Genomic DNA, 24747 nt, shown 5'->3' on the forward strand with positions numbered 1-24747 from the left:
TAGTCCCTGTGAAACCAACAAAAAAAAAAAAAAAAAAATGCATAGTGAGTCCACTTGCTGAGTTCTTGTGTAGCTTGCCATCATGGCCATCCAAATCCCTTCACGTCAGCTCTTCATCGATGGTGAATGGAGAGAACCTGTTCTCAAAAAACGGATTCCGATCATTAACCCTGCCTCAGAAGAGATTGTTGGTATGTGCTAATTCTTTTATTAGTTCTCTTTTGTAATTCATTCATTTTTCTTTTTTTTGGTTGAACAGATTTTTCCACTGATCTTTCTTCTTCTTCTGTTAAGTCTGTAAGGCATGTTAATGTTCTGTTGCCTCATTACTTTGCTAATGAGGTTGAGTCTTTATTGTGAAAGATGTAAATGATCACATGTACCATGGATAGGATAACCTTCTAGAAACCTTTTACTTGAAACAGAAACGTGTGTACTTGAGCTGCTTGTGTTTCTTCAAACCACAAGAATATTTTTGCTAGAAGATCTTTCTTAATGCATGAATATGAATAGTGAAATTAGATTAATTTCTTAGTTCTTTTTTATTTCAGTCATCTAATATTGTGTTTTCATTAGGGGATATACCAGCAGCCACTGCTGAAGATGTGGAGATTGCAGTGGATGCTGCCCGCAGGGCTTTCTCTAGGAATGGAGGGAAAGATTGGGCTTCTACTTCTGGCGCTTTTCGTGCCAAGTTTCTTCGTGCTATTGCTTCCACGGTATTTGATAACTATTGTTTCCATATGGATAAGCATGGCCTTTCTTCTGGAAATTCCTTTTACCATTATAGCTGCACAATCATCTTTGTCAGATAAAATTGGACAAGATTGAAGCCAACTTGTGTTGTTCAAGAGTCTCATGTTTTGCATAAATTGTGACAACTGACATTGTTACATAAGTCCTCCACTTTACCACTTAAATTATTCCTCTGATTACCGTTTAATTAGTTATAATCTGGGAGTTTTCTATATGTTAAAGGTTTCGCAAACCTCTCTGTTGAGTCCCTACATTATATGCTGCAATGAAAATGAAAATTGAATTCAAATTTCTCTTCAACATGTCGTGCACATGTACATATACTTATAATCCTAACTTTAGTAAACAGGGTTGGTGTGTATGACTGGATGTTGTTGGCGAACCTCTTAGAAGCCATACAGGTTCATATTTTCCACATAATCATTTACAAATCTGGTTTGCATGGGAAGTGTAGGGATCAACCCATTGCCACAAACAAGGCAAAAGTTAGGAGCTTGAGAAAATTCCTTTTTCTTTCAAGTTTGAAAAGCTACGGATAGATTCAGGCCAAAAGAAACTACAAATATGTATGCTGTTTCTGACTTCTGTATGGTTGCATTGCTATTGATACTTCAGCCCCATTACAGAAGGTCAGAAAGATGTTTGAGTTTTGAAATTCCTTTTCTCTTTCTTATAGATTTCATGACTTCCTCTCTCCTTTGGATACAGGTATTGGAAAGGAAGTCTGAACTTGCACTACTAGAAGTTGTTGATACTGGGAAGCCCTTAGTTGAAACAGCATCTGATATGGTATATCAATAAAAATGATCTTGGACCAAGATTTTTGTGCCTTTTTTCTTTCTCCCTTTAATAGGCTACTTCATGTCATTCAGGATGGGGTTGCTTCTTGTTTCAATTACTATGCAGAACTGGCAGAAGCTTTAGATGCGAAGCAGAAAGCTCCTATCTCCATACCAGTGCAATTGTTCAAAAGTTATGTCCTTAAGGAGCCCATTGGTGTCATTGCACTAATTACTCCTTGGTATATGTTATTATGTTATCCTTGTTCCTGTATATAGGTTTCTTTTTGATACCTTCTTATGCTACAATTGAACTTAAATAATTAATTAAGAAACTAGGGGGGAAAAAAAGAAGGAAAAACAAGAAAAGAAAAGAAAAACTGGCATTAATATTCAATTGCATTCCATTATTGATTCATATAAAATTCTGGACCAATACTAATTACTAAAGCTATTATGATTTGTTTCTCCTTTACATACAAGGAATTGGGTTGAACTGTTACTGTTGTGTCCTCATTATGGTTCACTTATCTGCAAAGATTTTGTAGTGTTAATTAGAAAATAAATTTTCAATGGTGAAAATTGCATGTGCAGCCATTTACCTTTGTGGATTTGTCATTTTGCATCCTCTCAAATTATGCAGTGATATTAAGCAACTAATAATATAATATAAAATCAGTTAGTGATCTTCTATGCATGTGTGTATAGGTGGGTGGGTGTGCTAACAGAGGATTTTTGCCCACAAGTAATTATTATCCAATCCTTCCTATATTATGTAAAAATAATTTGACAAGTAAGGTTTGTGTGTATATTGTGAGCTTTCTTGTTTATATGATAATAGGTGCATGAACACTTCTAATATTTTTACACAAGAAGCATTTAGTTCCAATACTCCACTAATATGACTATCAATAGGCAATAGTATTTTAAAGAGGAAATTACAATTTACCATCCCCTGGTTTGAATTTATCAAAATTTAGTGCACAAAATTTCATTGACCCCCCTAAGATTTGAATAGAAATGAAATAAATAGTGCTCCATCCAAAAACCCCTTAAAGATTCTATTTTAATCCAAACTTTAAGTAGTCAAAATATAACAAGTAAAAGGTTTTGTGGAACTAAATTGTGATAGGGCCAAACCACGGGTGGGTAAGTTGTAATTGAAAGTTTATTACAAAAAATAAAATCTGTTAATTGGACAAACCCTAACTATTTCATTTTACTCCAAAGTTTAGGGGGTCAAATGTAGCAATGAAAAGTTTGTGAACTAAATTATGATAGAACCAAACCACAGGGGAGGTAAATTGTAATTTTCTCTATTTTAAAAGTGATGTCTTTGATACTTCTTGTGCTAGTCATTAACCATCCAGCTCAACACTTTTTATCTATCCACTGGTAATTTTAATCCTAATTGAACTATGACATGGCATATGCCTTTCCAGTCCAAGTACTTCATAATTTCTGTATAATGATGAACTTTTGTGATGATTGTTATTTTGATAACCTTCATGGATCCCCATGAAAAGATATTGACTTTTATGAACTATGGCTGATTTTTATTTTTTGTGTTGAAGGAACTACCCCCTTTTGATGGCTGCTTGGAAGATTGCTCCTGCTCTGGCTGCTGGCTGTACTGCTATACTGAAGCCATCTGAATTGGCATCTGTGTGAGAAAATTATCTTGTGTTTTCATAAATCTTGCTTCTGTGACCTCTTTTTGTCTGCTGACCCAAAAACCAATTTTTTTTTTCTTGTTCCTCCTAATTTTGTTTACAGGACTTGTTTGGAGTTCGCTGAAATTTGCAGACAAGTAGATATTCCTCCTGGTGTCCTTAACATAGTGACTGGGTTAGGATCAGAAGCTGGTGCCCCTCTGGCATCTCATCCTCATGTAGACAAGGTCCTGCTGTCACAGTCATTTCATCTATTCCAAACTTAATGAAATCTTACCATTGCACACCCCACATCATTGATCATATTTGTAGTACCTTTTATTTTGTATTTCTACCAAAATTGTGATATTAAGTTACATTAATTCTTAAACAGATATCATTCACAGGAAGTACAGCAACTGGTATCAAAGTCATGACTGCTGCAGCTCAAATGGTTAAGGTATTCTAAGATGAAAAGTCCAATTTATTAAAATATTTAAAAAAAATTTTGTTAAAAAGTTATGTTCATTCTCTCGCAGTTTCACTTATGTTATTTTATGTTGGTTGAGTGGCAGCCTATTTCATTAGAGCTCGGTGGAAAGAGTCCAATTATCGTGTTTGAGGATGGAGACCTTAACAATGGTTAGCAAGCTAAAAAAAATTCTTACCATTTATACTTATTTATAAGATTTGGGAAAGTTCTTAGCTTATAACACCTGCTCCGTGTATTTGATATTTTGGACTCTAAAGTGTTGTTGTCCAAGCATACTGCCATCATGAAATTGCAGCATTTTCTGATGTTGATATTTGCCTATATATGTACCCTTTCTGTCACTTGAACAGCTGCAGAGTGGACTATTTACGGCTGCTTCAAGACAAATGGTCAAATATGCAGTGCGACATCACGTCTCATTGTTCATGTGAGTATGAGAAGCTGACTCTATAATTATATATATATACACACACACACTTCCCTTCTATCAAAGACCATTTACCAATTATTTAAAATTTGAAGCACGAGAAAAGATTCACTGACAAAGGTCATGCTTATCTAACTTGGAAGTTTTAAGTTACTTGGAGTTTGGAATTCGAGACTAGGCATAAAAAATTGAAAAGTCTCAAAAGTAGAACATATGCTGATTTTGCCAATCTTTCATGTCTGTCAAATGTCGTATTTCTAAAATTAATGAATAAAATCCATTTAATAAATTATAGGAATGGTAATTTAACTAATTTTGAGAGGAGCACCACAAACATGTACCTATCTGAGTCTTCAAGAACCCTTTTTTTCTTTTGCTGAATTAGTCTTCAAGTTCTTTGGTACTTGAAAATGTAGAATACAAATACTTCTCATAAAGTTTAAGTGGGCCTATATTGCATATATAAGTTTCAGATGATTATGTTCTTCTGCCTTATGTTCTCTAGCTTAAGGTCTTTGGGTGCTATTGGCTAATCGGATTGACATGTGCCTGTGCTGTGGCCTGGGATGGTATGTGGATTATGGAACTGGTTTCCAAGAGATAAAATTCTATATATTCTTTTAGCGTTCAAGGGGTAGTAACTCATATCACAGGAGGAAACTTTGTGCAGATACAACTTATTAGGAGTATGGGCTTACAGTCCACACCTTAAAGTACTTATTTTGGTCTGAAAAGGCACCTGTTTTATTACCAAACCATGACCAAATCTGCCTATGGCCTCTGGGCATGTCAGAACTGCATGAGTTCACCAGGGTGGAGCACGGTCCAAAGTTGGAAGAGATTATGGTAGTGGATTTATAAAAATAATAATGATAATAATAATTATTATTATTATTTGGCATGTCCAAGAATGTATATGTATTGCTCATGGTGGTCTAGAAGAATCCTTCCTGGAAGAATCATGGTTATGGTGTATAACTGTAAAAAGTATGGCAATCACATAGTGTTATGAATCTCTTTTAAGTGGTAAGTTGTCTAGGATTTAGCAACTTCAAGGGAGCTAGGCCTCCAAGAAAAAGGGGGGGGGGGGAACTAGAGAATTTGCTGGGAGAAGCATAGAATCAATCTTATTTCATCAATGAATTCATTACAAGCCAGGTAATGACCTTTATATAAGTGTAATCGCTCCTTGGGATCTCAATTCAACTAACTGATTTCAACAACCTAACCAACTAATGACAGCTCACTAATTAACTGCCAACTAAGCTAACTAATCACTGAGTTATACACCACATGCGTTAATACAATAGGTCTCATGCCTATTTACAATCAGCACATGCCAGATCAATAAGGCTGATTCTCCCAACTAGGCAACTACTGTACTCACTTCACTGATGCACACTACTTCACTGATGTACCTAGGCTAGGCTGTTGCACAACTGACTTGTTGGCATACTAACACTGCTCTGCTGCAATCAGCAATACTGCTGCTATATTAACTTGGCTACTGCAGTACATATTAGCATACAACACAGCATCAACACACTTTCTTAAGCAACACATAGCCAAGGCAGATATGGTTTTAACTTATTGGATTATGTTGCATTAGTTTACATCCTCTAGGGTAGACTCATGCATGAGGCTATTCTCTTGTAAAAAATTCCTGTTATTTATTTACTGATTATCTAACAGGATTTATGCCTGGCTCATGCTTGCACATTTTTCAAATCTAGCCACTGGAAAACAGCTGGGTCAGGTCTAAGTATTTTCTGATATGTTTGCAAAGATATTAATCTGGGTTGATATTCGTCTTTCTTGCCCCTTACCAGGAGTAAAATTGCCTCTCCTCATCATGGTTTTTGCACATTAGTGTTGTGAGTAAAAAAGGAAAAAATGGATATTTTCTTTTAGTTGCCTTTCTCAATTTCTTCCTTGGTAAGTATCAATAATTTAAATAACCTTTCAACATGTCAGGAAAGCATTGCAGCAGATTTCCTAGTAAAACTTATTGATTGGAGTAAGAACATCAAAATTTCTGATCCCCTGGAAGATGGTTGCAGGCTTGGTGCTATTATCAGTCAAGGGCAGGTATGAGTGCTTTTTTTTGGGGGGGGGGGGGGGGATGATTATTATGACTTCTTTTCGATTTAGTTTAGTCACTCTTTTACGTTTAAAACATCTTAGGTGAAAAGAACATTAAACCAAATTCTGCAATTTGGCTTCATGTCTATGCCCCAACCAGACCCTGTGGCCCACACAGGCAGATAGGTGGCACCCTTATACTCCTGTACAACATCAATCTGCATTGGTATTCAAATTGATAGCTCATGAGTTTTTCATTTAAAGCACTAGTCATAATTCTTGATTAAGTCATGTAAGGATTCTTGTCACTTGAACAAACTTAAACTATTGAAAGTAATAGACTGTGGAGCCTCACATTCACAGCTCATCTTTGCCTACAAAGACACCACATCACTTCATAAACACTCAAAAAAGGTCATATCTAAATTAGCACAGTTACTAAGAAATGAACTCTCTCATCTCTCTTTCTCAAACATTCTCAAAAATGAAATTTGTTCTCCATTTTTCTTTAGTACGAGAAGGTAATGAATTTCATTTCAACTGCTAAAAACGAAGGTGCAACCATTCTCTATGGAGGTGCCCGGTAAGAACATTTTCTTTTGTCAATTATCAATATATGGACTATGCCATCATCTCATTTGTGTTTTTAATTGAATTTTATGGGGAAAAATGACAGCATTTGAGGAAAGGATTTTTCATTGAACCAACCATTATAACAGATGTTAGCACCTCCATGCAAATTTGGAGGGAGGAGGTGTTCGGTCCTGTTTTATGTGTAAAAACATTTTCTACTGAAAATGAAGCCATTGAACTAGCAAATGACACAGAGTGAGTCACTAGTTACCTTCACAGATTTGTCCTAATATTTTGAATTTTGCTTCACAGCCAACAGTTTGGTGATGTCTCTGCTCTTGATCTTTCACAGTTATGGTTTAGGTGCTGCTGTAATTTCAAAAGATCTGGAAAGGTGTGAGCGCTTGACCAAGGTAAGAACATTGGAGTTTCTTAATGCTGCTTGTCCATACATAGATGGAGCATAGATTCTGTTAACTAACCCAGGAAAGCAATTCACATTCTTGCCATGCATCGCAGCCTTAAAAGTACTTTGATTATTTTCTACTGATTTTAATTTTCTTTCTCAAGCTTTGAATGGAGTGGTGCATTGTTTTTCCCTCCATAATATGAATAACAAACTCACGAGAAGGTGAAAATAGAGTTTGCTGCTTTAACCCTTGTATACATATGACATAGAGAAAGCTTTCTTCTTATAGCATCTCAAGATGAAGCAAATCTACGTCATGTGATTATCAACAAAAAAAAAAAAAAAATCTGCATTGTGTGTCTCATAAATGACTATGTTTCATTCCATGTCCTACAGGCTCTTCAGGCAGGGACTGTGTGGGTTAACTGCTCACAGCCCTGCTTTGATCAAACCGCATGGGGAGGCAACAAGCGTAGTGGTATTGGGCGTGAATTAGGAGAATGGTACGACAAGGATTATCATTTTTAATTTTTTATTAGTAATCTAGATGATACTAATTAAAATTATTCTTCTATCGCCTTTACTGCATTTGCAGGGGTCTGGACAGCTACTTGAGTATAAAGCAAGTTACACATTACATTTCTAATGAGCCATGGGGGTGGTATTCTCCTCCTCAAAGTAGTGAAGAACTTGAAAGAAGCCAAAAGCAAAAATAGCGTAAGAAAAAAGAAGAAGAAGAAGATGTGCTCTACAAATAAAGCGCATTTTTTAACTTGTTAGGAAAAAGTTATGAGTTTTGCCTACATAAGATGTCATGTTTCTACAATTTGAAGCTGTAAAACGACTGCTGAAATGCCTTGTAAATATGAATATGGATATGCAAGACACGAAGACAAAACTAAATTGAAAAAGAGAAACTTCAAGCTCTTTTTCCTTTAAGCAGCTTAATTTGGGATTTAATACTTCAACCGATACTGTTTATCAACATTTTTCATGCATGCTTAATCTGTACAAATACCTTAAATTAGCAGGAGTTTGTTTGAGCCAATACAGTGGTTGATTAAATACTTTTGAAGTAGCTCTATTTTTGGATGCCAAAACAATGTCCTTTCTACCATCATTCAAGTAGCCTTATGGGAGTATCTAGTTAGATATAGCACATAGTTGATTAACTTTTCAAGATGCTCTATTTTTAGATTTCAAAATAATCTACTTTCTACCAAATCCAAAGTGCCCTTATGGGAGTATGTAGTTAGATATATATAGCACTGAGAATTCATCATTTGTTTGTATAATAGTGTTGCAAATTATTATCAAGACAAATATTCAAGTATTTCTATACAGATCCTTATGTGTAGTACTTACGATTTCCCAATTGAAATCAATCATATGGTTAATACGTGTAAATTTTCAATGGCAATTAAATTTTATTGGTCAATACAACCAAGTAGTTGAAATCAATTGGGAAGGTTACCACTTTTAAGAAATTTTATCTTCTTGAGAAATAGGAATCCTTTTCTTGGTCTTTCTTGGAAGTTGGGCCTGAATTTGTGCAGTACAGGGTCTGGCTGGGCTGGGCTGGGCTTCATATCTACATCTAATTGCCTAACTTTTTAGTTTTTAGTTTTTACTACCACAACCAAAAGCATGTAAGACGTAAACATATCTTAACATTATTACTAAAAAGTATCATCATTTCATACAGTGGCATTTGGAGTTTCCTTTGATGAAATAACACCTCATCTTAAAAACTCAAACATGAAAACGACCCACAATAATAATGAACTCTTCTTGAAAACTAAAGAAAAGCAAAATGACATATAGTAAATGGATTTTTGTGATGGTGACGTTGTTGCTTATTAGACTGAAACCAACTAAAAAAACATGCATAGTAAGTCCACTTGCAGAGTTCTTGTGTAGCTTACCATCATGGCCATCCAAATCCCTTCTCGCCAGCTCTTCATTGATGGTGAATGGAGAGAACCTGTTCTCAAAAAATGGATTCCGATCATTAACCCTGCCACAGAAGAGATTGTTGGTATGAGCTAGTTCTTTTCTCAGTTTTCTCTTTTGCAATTCATTCTACTTTCTTTCTTCTTCTTCTTCTTCTTTTTTTTTTTTTTTTTTTTTTTTTGTATTGAAAATTTTGAGCTAAACATAATTACTAGCCTTATGAACACCAGAATATTTAGATAAACAAATTTTGTGCTGATATTTTTTCTTCTTACTGTAAAGTCTGTAAGGTATGTTAATGTTCTGTTGCCAACTTTCCAAATGAGTTTAAGTCATTATTGTGAAAGGTGTAAATGATCACATGTACTATATAATCTTCTAATAACCTTCTACTTGAAAAAGAAAAGTGTGTATTGAGCTAATTGTGTGTTTCTTCAAACCTTGTGTATTTTTGTTAATGCATGAAGAGGGAAATCCAATTACATTTTTTAGTTCTTTTTTTTTTTTTTCATTAATCTAATATTTTGTTTTCATTAGGGGATATACTGGCAGCCACTGCTGAAGATGTGGAGATTGCAGTGGATGCTGCCCGCAGGGCTTTCTCTTGGAATGAAGGGAAATATTGGGCTTCTACTTCTGGGCCTTTTCGTGCAAAGTTTCTTCATGCCATTTCTTCCATGGTATTTGATAACTATTGTTTTCCATAATCCATATGGAAAAACATGGCCTTTCTACTGCAGGTTTTTTTTTTTTTACCATTATAGTTGCACAATCATCTTTGTTGAATAAAATTGGACTGGAATAAAGTCAACTTTTCTGATTCAAGAGTCTCATGTTTTGTATAAATTGTGACAACTGTCACTGTTACATATGTTCCATTGTTCATCCACTTTACCATATAAATTATTCCTCTGATTACTGTCTAATTTTTTATAATCTGGGAAATTTCTTATGTTAAAGGTTTCTCAAACCTCTCTATTGAATCCCCATATTACATGCTGCAGAGAAAATCAAATTGAATTCAAATATGTCTCTTCAACATGTCTGAATGCGCTCGTGCACATATGCTTATAATTTGAAGTCTGGAAACAGGGTTGGTGTGTATGACTGTATGTTGTTGGTGACCCTCTTAGAAATCATACGAGTTCATGTTTTCTGCACGACCATTTACAAATTTTGTTAGTATGGAAAGTGTAGGGATCAATTCATTGCCACAAACCAGGCCAAAGTTAGGAGCCTGAGAAAAACACCGTTTTCTTCCAAGTTTGAAAAGCTATGAATATATGTTCTGTTTCTGACTTCTGTATGGGTGCAGTGTCATTTATACTTCAGCCCAATTACAGAAGTTCACAAAGATGTTTGAATTTTGAAGTTCCTACTCTCTTTTTGTTAACTTTTTTTTATTTTATTTTTTATTTTATAGATTTTCTTGACTTCCTTTCTCCTTTGAATACAGATATTGGAAAGGAAGTCTGAACTTGCCAAACTAGAAGTTGTTGATACCGGGAAACCATTAGATGAAGCTGCATCTGATATGGTATTGTATATCAATAGGTACGATCTTCGGCCAAGCATTATCTGTCTTTCTTCTTTCTACCTTTGATTGGCTGCTTCATGTCATTCAGGACGGTGTTGCTTCATGTTTCAAGTACTATGCAGAATTTGCAGAGGCTTTAGATGCAAAGCAAAAAGCTCCTGTCTCTATACCAGTACAATCTTTCAAAACTTATGACCTTAAGGAACCCATTGGTGTTGTTGCACTAATCACTCCTTGGTATATGTTATTATGTTATCTTTCTTCATTTAGAAAGTTTCCTCTTTGATTACTCTTATGCTGACAATTGAGCTTAAATATTAATTAAGAAAAGAGAGGAAAAAAGAAGAAAGAAAAGAAAAATTGGTATTATTGTATTAATATTCAATTGCATTTCATTCTTGATTCATATAAAATTATGGACCAATACTAAAGCTATTATGATTTGTTTCTCATTTACATACAATGACTTGGGTTGAACTGTTACTGCTCTGTCCTCATTATGATTCACTTATCTTCAAAATCATTGGACTGTTAATTAGATAATGAAATTTCAGTGGTGAAAATTATATATGCAGTTGTTCACCTTTGTGGATTTGTCAGTTTGTATCCTCTCAAATTATGTAGTGATATTTTTTTAGTAACTAATAATATAATACAAAAATCACAAGTGATCTTCTATGCATGTGTGTATGGGTGGGTGGGTGTGCGAAAGTAGAGGACTTTTGCCCACAAGAAATTATTATCCTGTCCTTCCCATATTATGTAAAAATACTCTGACAAGTAAGGTTTATGCGTTTATTGTGAGATTTCTTGCATATATGATAACAGGTGCACGAATAACTTTATTGTTTTTGCACAAGAAACATTAAGTTCCCACTATGATTATCAATAGGCAATAATAATACAGAGGGAATGAAATAAACTTAGTTCCCTCTACAATTTAGTGCACAAACTTCAATTGCTACATTTGAGGTTTGAACTAAAATGAAATCGTTATGGTTCTGTCCTAAAACCCCTTAAAATTTTCATTTTAAATCCAAATTTTAGGAGGGATTAAAATGCAACAACTGAAAAGTTTTATGGAACTAAATTGTGATAGGGCCAAATCACAAGGGGATAAATTGTAATTAAAAATTTATTCACAATGTGCAAAATCTGTTAATTTAGACAGAACTGTAACTATTTCATTTTAATCCAAAATTTAGGAGGTTAAATGAAGCGATTAGAATTTTGTGAACTAAATTGTGATAAACCAAACCACAGAGAAGGGAAATTGTAATTTTCTTATTTTAAAAGTGTTAGAATTATGGTTAAGTATTAAACTCACCATTCCCTGATAACTTAAGCTTTTGGAAGAATCGGTAATTTAATAAAAAGTAATGTTCCTAATGCTTCTAATGTTAGTCATTAATCATCAAGTTTAACACTTTTATCTGTTCACTGGTGATTCCGATCCTAATTTAACTCGATGGCATATGCCATGACAGTTCAAACTTCATAATTGCTGGATAATGATGAATCTTTATGATGATTTTTATTTTTGATAACCTTCATGGGTCCCCATGAAAAGATATTGACATTGAGCTATAGTTGATTTATTTTTTGTGTTGAAGGAACTACCCTCTTTTGATGGCTGCTTGGAAGATTGCTCCCGCTCTGGCTGCTGGCTGTACTGCTATACTGAAGCCATCTGAATTGGCCTCTGTGTGAGAAAATTATCCTTAATTAATTAATCTTGCTTCCATGACCTCTTTCTGTCTACTTACCCAAAAAAGACCCCTTTGTGTCTCCTACTAATTTTATTTGCAGGACTTGTTTGGAGTTGGCTGAAATTTGCAGACAAGTAGATATTCCTCCTGGTGTCCTTAACATAGTGACTGGTTAGGCTCAGAAGCTGAAGCCCCTCTGGCATCTCACCCTCATGTTGACAAGGTCCTGCTGTCATATAATTGTTTCATATGTTCCAAACTTTATGAAATCTTAACATTGTACATCCAAAATTGATCATATTTGTAATTTGGGGTATCTTTTATTTTGTATTTCTACCAAAATAGTGATATTAAGTTACATTAGTTCTTATGCAGATAGCATTCACTGGAAGTACGGCAACAGGTATCAAGGTCATGACAACTGCAGCTCAAATGGTTAAGATATTCTACGATCATTATGAAAAGTCCAATTTATTAAAAAATAAATATTTTTGAAAAGTTAATGCTTATTGTCATTCTATTTTGGTTGTCCGTAGCCTATTTCATTAGAGCTCGGTGGAAAGAGTCCAATTATTTTGTTTGAGGATGCAGACCTTAATAAAGGTTAGTTACGTAATAAATAAATAAAAAACCATTTAAACTTATTTAAAAGATTTAGGAAAGTTCTTGGCAAATAGCAACTGCTCCTTGTATTTGACATTTTGGGCTCTAAAGTGTTGCTTCCCTTGCATACTGCCATCATGAAATTGCACCATATTCTAATGTTGAAGCAGACCCTATAATTTTTTTTACATCTATTTCTTCCCTTCTATCAAAGACCATTTAGCAATTATTAAAAATTAAAAAAAAAAAATTTTGAAGCACAAGAAAAAATCACCATCGAAGGTACATAACGTGGAATTTTTTAGTTACTAGGAGTTTGGAATGCAAAACTAGGCATAACATATTGCAAAGTCTTATAGGTAAAACAGATACAGATTTTGCTGTCCTTTCATGTCTGTTAAATGTTATATTTATAAAAATTAATGATAAAATATCTTGAAATTTTTCTATGGAAGGTAATTTAACTAATTTTGAGAGGGTCCAACTGAGTCTTGAAGAACTTTTTTTTTTTTTGGATCTTCAAGAACTTTGGTACTTGGAGGGTGTATTACTTCTCATCAAGTCTAAGTGGACCTTTATTACATATATAAGCATCAAATGATTAAGTTCTTCTGCCTTATTTTCTATGGTTTAAGGTCTTTGAGTGCTATTAGCTAAGCAGATTGGCATATGCCTCAACTGTGGCCAGGGAAGGTATGTGGATTATGGAACTGGTTTCCAAGAGATGAAATTCGATATATTCTAAAGTAGGAAGAGATTATAGTACCTGAATTTTTAAAATATATAAAATAAAATAAAATTTCATGTCCAAAAATGTGGATGTATTGCACGTGGTGCTCTAGAAATTTTTTTTTCCTGGAATGTATCATTTTTATGTTGTATATCTATAAAAGTATGGACAACCACATATGATTATGTTGCATTAGTTACCATCCTCTTAGTTGGACTTGAGTACGATACATTTCTCTTGTAAAGAATTCCCATTATATATTTACTGATTATCAAAAAAGACTTATGTCTAGTGCGTGATTGCACACTTTGGACAATGGATGGCTATATTCATAAGTCAGGTCTAAGTATTTCCTGATGTGTTTGCAAAGATGTTGCTTGGGTTGGTAATGTTGCCCCATTACTAAGAGTAAAATTGCCTTTCCTCCTCTCCTCATCATGGTTTTTGCATCATGATTGTGAGTAAAAAATAAAAGCAAAACAATGGAGATTTTCGTTTAGTTGCCTTCCTCAATTTCAGGAAAGCATTGCAGCAGATTTCCTAGAAAAACTTATCGATTGGAGTAAGAACATCAAATTTCTGATCCCAAGGAAGAAGGTTGCAGGCTTGGTGTTATTGTTAGTAAAGGACAGGTCTGAGTGCTTTTATATTAATTTTTTAAATTTTTTTAACTTTAACTTGGAATGATTAGTATGAGTGCTATTTGATGTTAGCTCTGTATTTTTACATATAAAACATCTTGGGAGAAGAACATTAAACCATATTCTGCAATTTTGCTTCATGTCTATGCCACTCCCGACCCCCGGTCCCCCCCACCCCACCCCACCACACCAATACAACCCTCCACACTATGTCCACATGGGCAAATAGGTGGGGCCATCATTTCTTATGCTCATGTGGAATTCAAATTGATATCTCATGCGTTGTTCATTTAAGATACTGCTCATAATTCTTGGCTAGGTTCATGTGGGGATTCTTCTCACTTGCACAAACATCACTAACTATTGAAAGTAATAGAATGTGGAACCTATAGCAAAAAAAAAAAAAAGAAGAAGAAAGAATGTGCAGGCCCACAGTCACAGCTTATCTTGACCTGCAAAGATGCCACATCAATTCCTAAGCACTCTAAAAAGGTTAAAAATAAAATGGTACAAGTACTAAGAAGCAAAATCTAGTCTCTGTTTCTCAAACAGACTGGGAAATAAAATTTATTCTCCATTTTTCTTTAGTATGAGAAGGTAATGAATTTCATTTCAACCGCTAAGAATGAAGGTGCAACCATTCTATATGGAGGGGTCTGCCCCAGGTAAGATAGTCTTCCTTGTCAATTTTCAACATATGGACCATATAATCATCACATTTGTGTTAAGTGGATGGGAAAAAATGGTAGCATTTGAGGAAAGGATATTTCATTGAACCGACCATCATAACAGATGTTAGCACCTGCATGCAAATATGGAGGGAGGAAGTGTTCGGACCTGTTTTGAGTGTTAAAACATTTACCACTGAAAATGAAGCCATAGAACTAGCAAATGACACTGAGTGAGTCACTAGTTACCTTCACAGATTTGTCCCACTACTCTGAATTTTTATTCTGGCTTCACAATCAATAGTTTGTTGATGTCTCTGCTATTGATATTTCACAGTTATGGTTTAGGTGCTGCTGTAGTTTCAAAGGATCTGGAAAGGTGTGAGCACTTGACCAAGGTAAGATTAATGGAGTTTCTTAGTGCTGCTTGTGCATATAGAGACGGTACATATTGTCTGTTAACAAAACCTGGGAAAGCAATTCACATCCTTGCCATGCATTGCAGCCTCAAAAGTACATTGATTATTTTCTTTCTCAAGCTTTGAAGGTAGCGGTGCATTTTTTTCACTCCATAATAAGAATAACAAACTCATGAGAAGGTGAAAGTAGAGTTTGCTTCTGTACCCCTTGTATACATATGACACAGAAAGCTTTATTTCATTAGCATCTCAAGATGAAGCAAATCTACATCATGTGTCTCAGAAAGAACTATGTTTCATTTCTTGTCCTGCAGGCTCTTCAGGCAGGGATTGTGTGGGTTAACTGCTCACAGCCCTGCTTTAACCAAGCCCCATGGGGAGGCAACAAACGTGGTGGTATTGGGAGTGAATTAGGAGAATGGTAACACATAGGATTATCATGTTTAAAGTTCTTATTTAGTAATCTTGATTATAGTAAATGTAATTATTGCTCTATTGCTGTTACTGCATTTGCAGGGGTCTGGACAACTACTTGAGTGTAAAGCAAGTTACACATTACATTTCCAATGAGCCAAGGGGGTGGTATCATCCTCCTCAAAGCAGTAAAGAACTTTGAAGAAACCAAAAGCAAAACTAGTATAAGAAGTAAAGATGTATTCTACAAATAAGCCTTTTACAAAAAGTTGTAAGCTATCTATATATAAGATGTCATGTTGCTACTATTTAAGCTGTAAAACAGTTGGTCCAATGCCTTGAAAATATTAAAATATAGATATGTGAGTAGGGAAGACAAAAAAAAAAAGTCTTAAGAGCAGGCTACAACCTCACTTTGCTTAAGCAGCTTAATTTGGGACTTGGTACTTCAACCCACCCTGTGCTTCTTTGTTATTTCGCATATGCATAATTAATACAAAACCTTAAATTAGCAGGAGTTTGTTTTAGCTGATATTAATTACTTTTCAAAGAGCTCAATATTTGGATGCCAAAACAATCTACTTCGAAAAATCAAGTAGCCGTATGAGAGTATCCAGTTAGATATAGCATAGTGGTTGATTAACATATATGATAAATCGCACAGAATTTAATTTGGCTAAAATATCATTTTCGTCCTTTAACTTTCACAAAAGTTCTGAATATTGCATTACGACCACTTCATAGGACATATACTTCAGCATACATTGTTCAAGAAACTCAACAAACAACCATTCAAAACGGAACTTTCATAACTACTGTCCAAGCCAAGATAATGTTTTAATTCCGTGTGTACAATGTTAAGACAATGTTATAACTAATAATTCCTGTACATTCATGACATAGCATACTCAAAATGTATAGTATTTATGATTATCCATACAATCATAAAAAAACAATAAGTCATTGCCAATACATTTCAAAGTTCGTAACTAACATTGCCTAAACAAAATAGATAGTATTTTAGTCATCTTGTCCCCCATTATTGATGTTAAGATATGCGTAACAAAAACTATTAGAGTAGACAAACTACATTCTTTCTTGGAGGAATTTCTTTTCCTCTTCCATTATTATCTTCTAATGATTTTTTTTTTATTTTTTAGAAACATTCTGATGATAGCTATTCGAATAAAAAAGAGGAAAAATTATTAAATACACCGGGAGGACTGCTAAAGTGGTCTTCCCAACCAATAGAATGATGTCATTTATGTGAATGTATGAGTGAGTTTCCTAGTCAATACAAAGAATTAAAAAAAAAAATTACTAAGTGATGTCACATTTGCATAAATAACAACATTTTATTGATTGGGAGATCGGGAAGAACCACGTCAGTACTCTGATGAACCTAATAATTTTTCAAAAAAGGGCCACCAGGTCTGACATTGATAATAGCCAATAAATTTTCAGGTTAAATATTTTCATCATTTATGAACAAATCCTTGGAACATCACGTGATATTAATATATTATTAACAAAACTCAAAGAAACCAGTAAATTGTCGCATCTTCCAAAAAGTCAAAAACTGAAAATAAATAGCACTCCGGTTTATTTTATATAATGATCTATTCGCACGTTAAATAAAAATTTTAGCATACATTTTGGTAGTCTGCTCACATTTTGTGTCCCACCTGCTATTAAATGAATGGCAGATTATGTTCCAAGTTCATTAATTTTATTAAAAAACATATAACCAAGTCAATACCAATAACAATAATAGTATAAGTAACAACATAATAATAGGAAAAATTTGCTGAATAGAATAAAAAAGGTGTGGGATTTTCATCTCACAAAAGAAACTGTACATGTAGCCTGTACAAAAGGACTACTTAAGAGCCACAACAGTCGGCAGTATGAAACCTTCAAAAAGAACCAAGGGAAAATGAAGAGCAGCAAACAATTATAAGTCCTGCATGTCCAAATGATTGTTCAAATTCAATAGCTAAAATTGCATGGGAGGTGAACCAGAAGTTGTCCTAACTAGTCACAGGAAGAGAGAGAGGATCCACATTGTAAGATAGATGTGGAAAATACCAGAATGGATCAAATATGGAATCATTTGGCATATGGTTTACCGGGAAAGACATATAATCTCTTTTATCCAAGAAACTTACAGTGTATCTGCGATTGCTGCTTCTAAGTTCGTATATGCAATTAGAAGGTTGTTGGATACCTGTCCATCCGGTTAGGTCGCAAGATCCTAAGCCCATTGAAGGACCCAAAAACAGTGCGTGATCTGCAATATTCACCACCATCTTCCATTGCAAGTGCACAAAATTTAGCTCGTAAACTTTGTGTTCCATGAACGGTAATGAAGATACAACCATCATCAGGCGCTGTCCATCAGAAACTAAACGCTGAACTCCACTATTTATATCCTTAAATGGATCACGTCCTACGTTTAGCAGGGTCACATGAAGATGAGGACTCAGATGTAGTACTCCAATTTCAGCCTCACTAGTTAAAACATATATCTTACCCTTGAAGACAACTGCATCTCGGATCCTCCAATCAATGTTGCCAAAATCAAATTGAGTCCAGTTGGTCTGTGTGGATCTACCAACTTGGAAAACTGGCAGGAATTGGCAAAAGGCTATGAGCACAAACTCTGACACGGGCGGAGCAACAGAAGCTAGGATGACACGATTATAAAATTCTGGAGGTTCACGGAAACGAAGTTCATGTCTTGTAAAAGGATGTAGTAGCCAAAGTTGAGAATCTTCCCTCCTGTTCCTCTTGTCCCGAAACACCAAGTACCCACAAGTGAATCCAAAACATTCGTGTTGTTGGCTTAGAGGGCTGGGCAGTATTGCCTTGTACAAACTTTGATCAAAGATGCTATAGAAAAAAATAGCATCCGACGATAAGAAAAGAGCAAGTGGAGGTTGGGATGCCATGAACTCTTTCTCGTACCTTTTAGCAAATAACCTCCATCTTCTACAGACAGAGCCAATGTTGAGATAGTCTGCAGTACTTAATGATGACTTTTTGGTAATCTTATTAAGCAAATCCTCAGGAAGATCTGACCATGTCTTTATCTTTTTTACCGATTCCATTCCTACCTTTGCACAAATAGAAAACATAGATTAGATTTCTGGTTTTGGATTCATAACACTATGTTGTTATTTTTTAATGCAGGTTTCCCCATTATTGTGCATGCAAGACATTTGCACTAAATAATATATTAAGCTATATATACGTGGGGGCAATATCGATCAATCAGTTTTGAGTGTTTTCTGAACTTATAAGTGCAAAGTCACACACATATACAGGTATTTAAAACAAGCTCTATGGTGCAAGACATGAGAAAGTTGATTATTGAGTTGTGAATTTTTTTTTTATTATTCCTAAAGAAACATATCCAAAGTATATATATAGAAAGAATTACTACTACTACTACTACTAACTGCAATGTAACGCACAACTACAGAAAATTTTCACAATAAAGGCAGTATATATCTACTCGTTCAAACATTTCTTGAAACATATACACAAACAACTTTCTCATGCATGCACGGCTTCTATTATATATATCCACGTAGGTATAAAAACCCATATTCATTTAATGGCAGAAAGGAACAAACATACATAAATATCGTATAACTTTCCTGAAGTTCAAATCCATTTGGTTGCCAAAACTTATATATTTCTTGAAATTGAAAGATTAATCCATAAACTTAAATCTAACTTAGTTCATTATTTTGGAACTCAAGAAAAGCAAAACTTACCAGCCCAGAAGCCTTGTAACGGTGAAAGAACCGGGTGCGTTCTCAGGGGAAATGAAAGAGAATTTACTTAAGTCAAGAAACTCTCTTGGAAAGAAAAGGAAGAGAGAGAGAGAGAGAGAGAGAGAGAGAGAGAGAGAGAATTCCAGAGAGAAAAGTGAGAGAGTTATATCTTATTTCATGAAAATGCTATTGATTACAATTACAAGTATCTATATCTGTAAGGCTCTTATTGGCCAAATTAACTCACTAATTGACCTTTCTTGTGATTTAAACTAAAATATATCTTGCTAAGGCGATTACTTCATTAATCTTGTAGATATTAGAACTAAATCAAATATTGTAGATATCATTTAAAATTATAAAGTACATGATAATTTATAAGCCGTTAGATTCAAGGAAACAAAATTAATTATAAAATAAACTCTCTTAATTCAAAGTTAAAAAGAGAGAATCTTGTTGGAGAGAAAGACAAAGCTAGCCAGCATTTTAGCACCGATTAAGCAATGTTAGAGAAACAAACTTTTTATCACAACATGTTAAGATAGCAAATTATAATTTGAGCAATATGACTTTTTTATATGCCCACCGCTACACTATTTTTTATATACGCCAAATCGATCATTGTGGTAGATTTTGTGTCACTTGATTTAATGCTATTTATTAGTTATATATTTATATAGTTGACATGCATCAGAAACATAGACGCACCACCAAAAAAAAAAAAACTGTTCATAGTTTGGTTTATAATTAACACTGAATTTCGAAGTAGATGCAATTCTTTTGATCACAGAGTAATCCTTATAGTTATAACAAATCAAGAAGAGTCAAATTAGATATTAGTTATAAGATTGCAAGAGTGGACCCAAGTTAGTTTAAATTACAAGAAAGGACAACTAGTGAGTTAATTTGGCCAAGAAGAGCCTTACGTACAGATATAAATACTTGTAATCGTAATCAATAGCATTTCATGAAATAAGATATAACTCCCTCACTTTTCTCTCTGGAATTCTCTCTTTTTTCCTTTTCTGTCCAAGAGAGTTTCTTGACTTAAGTAAATTCTCTTTCATTTCCCCTTAGAACGCAGCCGTTTTTTTTACTGTTAAGGCTTCTGAACTGGTATGTTTTGCTTTTCTTGTGTTCCAAATAATAATGAACTAGGATAGATTTAAGTTTATGGATTCTTTGAATTTCAAGAAATATATACATTTTGGCAACCAAATGGATTTGATCTTCAAGAAAGATATACAATATTTATGCATGTTTCTTCCTTTCTGCCATCAAATGAATACGGGTTTTTATACCTACGTGGATATAGTAGAAGCCGTGCATGTATGAGAAAGTTGTTAATTTGTGTATATGTTTCAAGAAATGTTTGAATGAATAGATATATCCTATCTTTATTTTGAAAATTTTCTGTAGTTGTGCGTTACAATGCACTTAGTAGTAGTAGTAACTCTTTCTATATACTTTGGATAAGTTTCTTTAGGAATAGAAAAAAAAAAATTGTAACTCAATAATCAATTTTGTCATATCTTGCACCATAGAGCATGTTTTAAGTATCTGTATATGTGTGGCTTTTCGCTTAGAATTAAGTTACAGAAAACACTCAAAACTGATTGATGTTGCCCCCACATATATATATATATAGCTTAATATGTTATTAACTGTAAATGTCTTGCATGCACAAGCATGTGATAATGGAGAAAAACCTGCATTAAAAATAACAGCATAGTGTTATGAATCCAAAACCATAAATCTAACCTATATTTTCTATTTGTGCAAAGGTAGGATTGGAATTGGTAGAGCCTGGAATGAAGAAGATAAAGATGAAGGGATGGTCAGACCTTCCTCACGAATTGCTTTATGAGATTACCAAGAAGTCACTGAGTGTTATAGACTATCTTATCTTAGGCTATGTCTGTGGAGAATGGAAGTCATTTGCTGAAGAGTACAAGAAAGAGTTTATGGCATCCCAAGCTCCACTTACTCTCTTCTTGTCATCGAAGGCTATTTCTTTCTATAGCATCTTTGATCAAAGGTTGTACAAGGTATTACTGCCCAGCCCTATAAGCAACCAAAACAGATGTTTCGGGTTCACTTGTGGGTACTTGGTGTTTCTAGACAAGAAGAATAGGAAGGAAGATTCTCAACTTTGGCTGCTGCATCCTTTCACAAGACATGAACTTCGTTTCCGTGAACCTCCAAAACCTTATAATCGTGTCATCCTAGCTTCTGTAGCTACTCCTGTGCCAGAGTTTTTGCTCGTAGCCTTTTGCCAATTCCTGCCATGTTTCCAAGTTTGTAGATCCACACAGACCAATTGGACTCAATTTGAGTTCAAAAACTTTCCTTTTCCTTGGGGGATTCGAGATGCAATTGTGTTCAAGGGTAAAATATATGTTTTAACTAGTGAGGCTGAAATTGGAGTACTACATCTGAGTCCTCATCTTCATGTGACCCTGCTAAACGTAGGACATGGTCCACATATGGATATGAATCGTGGAGTTCAGAGTTTAGTTTCTGATGGACAGCACCTGATGATGGTTGTATCTTCATTAGCATCCATCCAACATACAGTTTACGAGCTAAATTTTGTGCACATGGAATGGATGATGATGGTGAATTTTGCAGATCAAGCACTGTTTTTGGATCGTTCAATGGGCTCAGGATTTTGCAACATAACCAGATGGGAAGGTAGGCAACAACCTTCTAATTGCATATACGAACTTGGAAGCCGCAATCGAAGATACATTGTAAGTTTCTTGGATGGTAGACATCATATGTTTTCCCAGGGAGACCATATGCCTAATGATTCCCTATTTGATCCATTCTGGTATTTCCCACATCTGTCTTATAATGTGGATTCTCTGTCTCTCTGATGACTAGTTAGGACAACTTCTGGTTCACTGCCCATGCAATTTTAGCTATTGAACAATCATTTGGACATGCAGGTCTTATAATTGTTTGCTGCTCTTCATTTTCGATTTTCCCTCAGTTCTTTTTGATGGTTTCATACTGCCAACTGTTGTGGCTCTTAAGTAGTCCTCTTATACAGCACAGAGTACAGACTACATGTGGAGTTTCTTTTGTGAGATGAAAATCCAACACCTCTTTTTATTCTCTTCAGCAAAAAATTTCCTATAACGTTGTTACTTCTACTATTATTGTTATTGGTATTGTCTTGGTTATATGTTTTATAATAAAATTAATGAGCTTGGAACAAAATCTACCATCCATTTAATAGCTGGGACACAAAATGTGAGCAGAGAACCAAAATGTGCAGGGATTTTTAATTTAAGGGTTCGAATAGATCATTATATAAAACGAATGGAGAGTTTTTTTTTTTTTTTGACTTTCTGGGAAGTGTGAGTGTGACAATTGTTTAACATATATGATGGCACCTTAATTTTTGCCTGCGTGGTGTGGTGGCATGAGCCGATAGTAGAGAGAAATATATGGTAAATGGCATATTAAATGCTTCTTCCTTCACTGTCACAGTCGCTGAAACTAAACTATATATATTCCAAGTATTAATGGAACCAAAATAAACAAAATTTCTAGCATCAATGGGCGAAATTTAATCCCTTCTTGCACCACTTTCATCATTATTCATTGCCTATGATGGTCATCTCACAAGTTCTAACTACTTTATTATGGTAGGGATCATAGATTCAAGCCAATACAAACATAAATTCTCTATCCCATTTTTATGTTTAATTTTTTATTCTTTACCAACCATGGTATGTTGTGAGTATGAATTTTTTTTTTTTTTTTTCATTTTAAACCTTGATTATTTTATAAGAAAAATTAAACAAATATATTGCAAGTTGTGATTGAAAGAGTATAAAGTGAAACACAGAAAGTAGTGTTGTGGTGGGCTTCTAGAAAAGTAATATTGTTCAAATTATAATTTTCCATCTTAACATGCAAGTTATAAAAAAGTTTTGTTTCTTTAATATCACTAAATAGTGTTAAAAGGCTGCCTTTCTCTTTCTCAAACAAGATCATTTTTATTTGATTTTAAATTAAGAGAATCTACTTTACAATTAAAAGTTTGTTTCATGGATCGAACAGTGTATAAATTGTCAAATCGGATATAATGACACTATATACAAGTTTAAATTTGCAATATTATATTTAGTTTTAACTTTTAATCTCTTCAAGATTAATAAATAAAGTACACCTTAAGAGCACTAATATTGGGGATGTAAACACCTTAAGTTGCTATTTTATAACCCAAGACACCTAAAACCCATTGAACCACCAAGCTAGGGTAGGCCGATCTACACCAGGTGGGCCGATCTCCACTAGGCAGGCCGATCTCCACCACGTTAGCACTATGACTACACCACTAGGCACCAACCTCCACCACCACACTCCGATCTCCATGCAAGGTTTATGTGTGAGAGAGAAAGAAAGAGAGAACTGAGAGCGCAAGGAGTTTCAGATGGAAAAGGGAAGAGAGAATGAGAAAGGAGTGAGATAAATTAGTAATAAATGAAAAGAGGGACATTAAAATATTATATTTTAGGTTTATCCAATCTGCTACCGTAGGTTGTATATATAATTTAATTTGGTATTAAAATTGATATCTATGAGTTGTTCATTTAAGCCACTGGTCATAATTCTTGGTTAACTGATCATGTCGGGATTCTTGTCACTTGACAAACTTAACTAGTTATTGAAAGTAATGGATTGTAACTTGTAAGCCTCACTGGCACAGAATAGTGAGGGATTCAAACCCCATGAGAAGAGGTGGACAGTGCAACTCACAATTTAACATTATAAATGAATGATTTAGAAGTAAATTAATAGAAAATAAATTAAAAAATAAGTTTGTGCTTCCATTACAAGATACCGACCGAACCACACAGTATATCATACAACTAGAAGTCTAGAACCATATCTACAAAACTGACATACAGCAAAACCGCTAACTCAATTCCTTTACACAAAGTGATCACATTCTCCACGCCTAGTAACTTAGAGGGAAAAAAAAGAAAGAATAAATTATTATAGGGTAATTACCTATCAAGTTTGATAAGATCTCAATATATATATATACTCTACATTAATTGTGAGTCTGTAACATTTTAGACTACTGAATAAATAAAGAACAT

The 24747-nt window shown here is 34.4% G+C and overlaps 2 protein-coding genes and 2 pseudogenes across 2 annotated transcripts; 3 read left to right on the forward strand and 1 right to left on the reverse strand.

The window, feature by feature from the left end:
• LOC142622764 (aminoaldehyde dehydrogenase 2, peroxisomal-like) lies at positions 1-8259 on the forward strand (annotated as a pseudogene).
• Positions 8260-9979: 1720 nt separating this feature from the next.
• On the forward strand, positions 9980-16214 carry LOC142621857 (aminoaldehyde dehydrogenase ALDH10A8, chloroplastic-like; annotated as a pseudogene).
• Positions 16215-17875: 1661 nt separating this feature from the next.
• On the reverse strand, positions 17876-18955 carry LOC142633177 (uncharacterized). The gene has a single exon (XM_075807452.1). It carries the CDS (start codon positions 18953-18955, stop codon positions 17876-17878), a length of 1080 nt encoding a protein of 359 aa, XP_075663567.1.
• Positions 18956-21453: 2498 nt separating this feature from the next.
• On the forward strand, positions 21454-22669 carry LOC142633193 (uncharacterized). The gene is made up of 2 exons (XM_075807453.1): positions 21454-22460; positions 22579-22669. Exons 1-2 carry the CDS (start codon positions 21454-21456, stop codon positions 22667-22669), a joined length of 1098 nt encoding a protein of 365 aa, XP_075663568.1.
• Positions 22670-24747: the final 2078 nt, after the last annotated feature.

Source organism: Castanea sativa, chromosome 1 (genome assembly GCF_040712315.1).
Source record: "Castanea sativa cultivar Marrone di Chiusa Pesio chromosome 1, ASM4071231v1".
In the NCBI taxonomy this organism is placed as follows: Eukaryota; Viridiplantae; Streptophyta; class Magnoliopsida; order Fagales; family Fagaceae; genus Castanea; species Castanea sativa.

Excerpts from the sequence above, each read along its gene's own strand:
- LOC142633177 (XM_075807452.1), bottom strand. The coding sequence starts at position 18,955 with ATGGAATCGGTAAAAAAGATAAAGACATGGTCAGATCTTCCTGAGGAT.
- LOC142633193 (XM_075807453.1), top strand. The coding sequence starts at position 21,454 with ATGAAGGGATGGTCAGACCTTCCTCACGAATTGCTTTATGAGATTACC. Across the intron at positions 22,461-22,578 it reads TCCCTATTTGATCCATTCTG|GTCTTATAATTGTTTGCTGC; the intron begins GTATTTCCCACA and ends TTGGACATGCAG.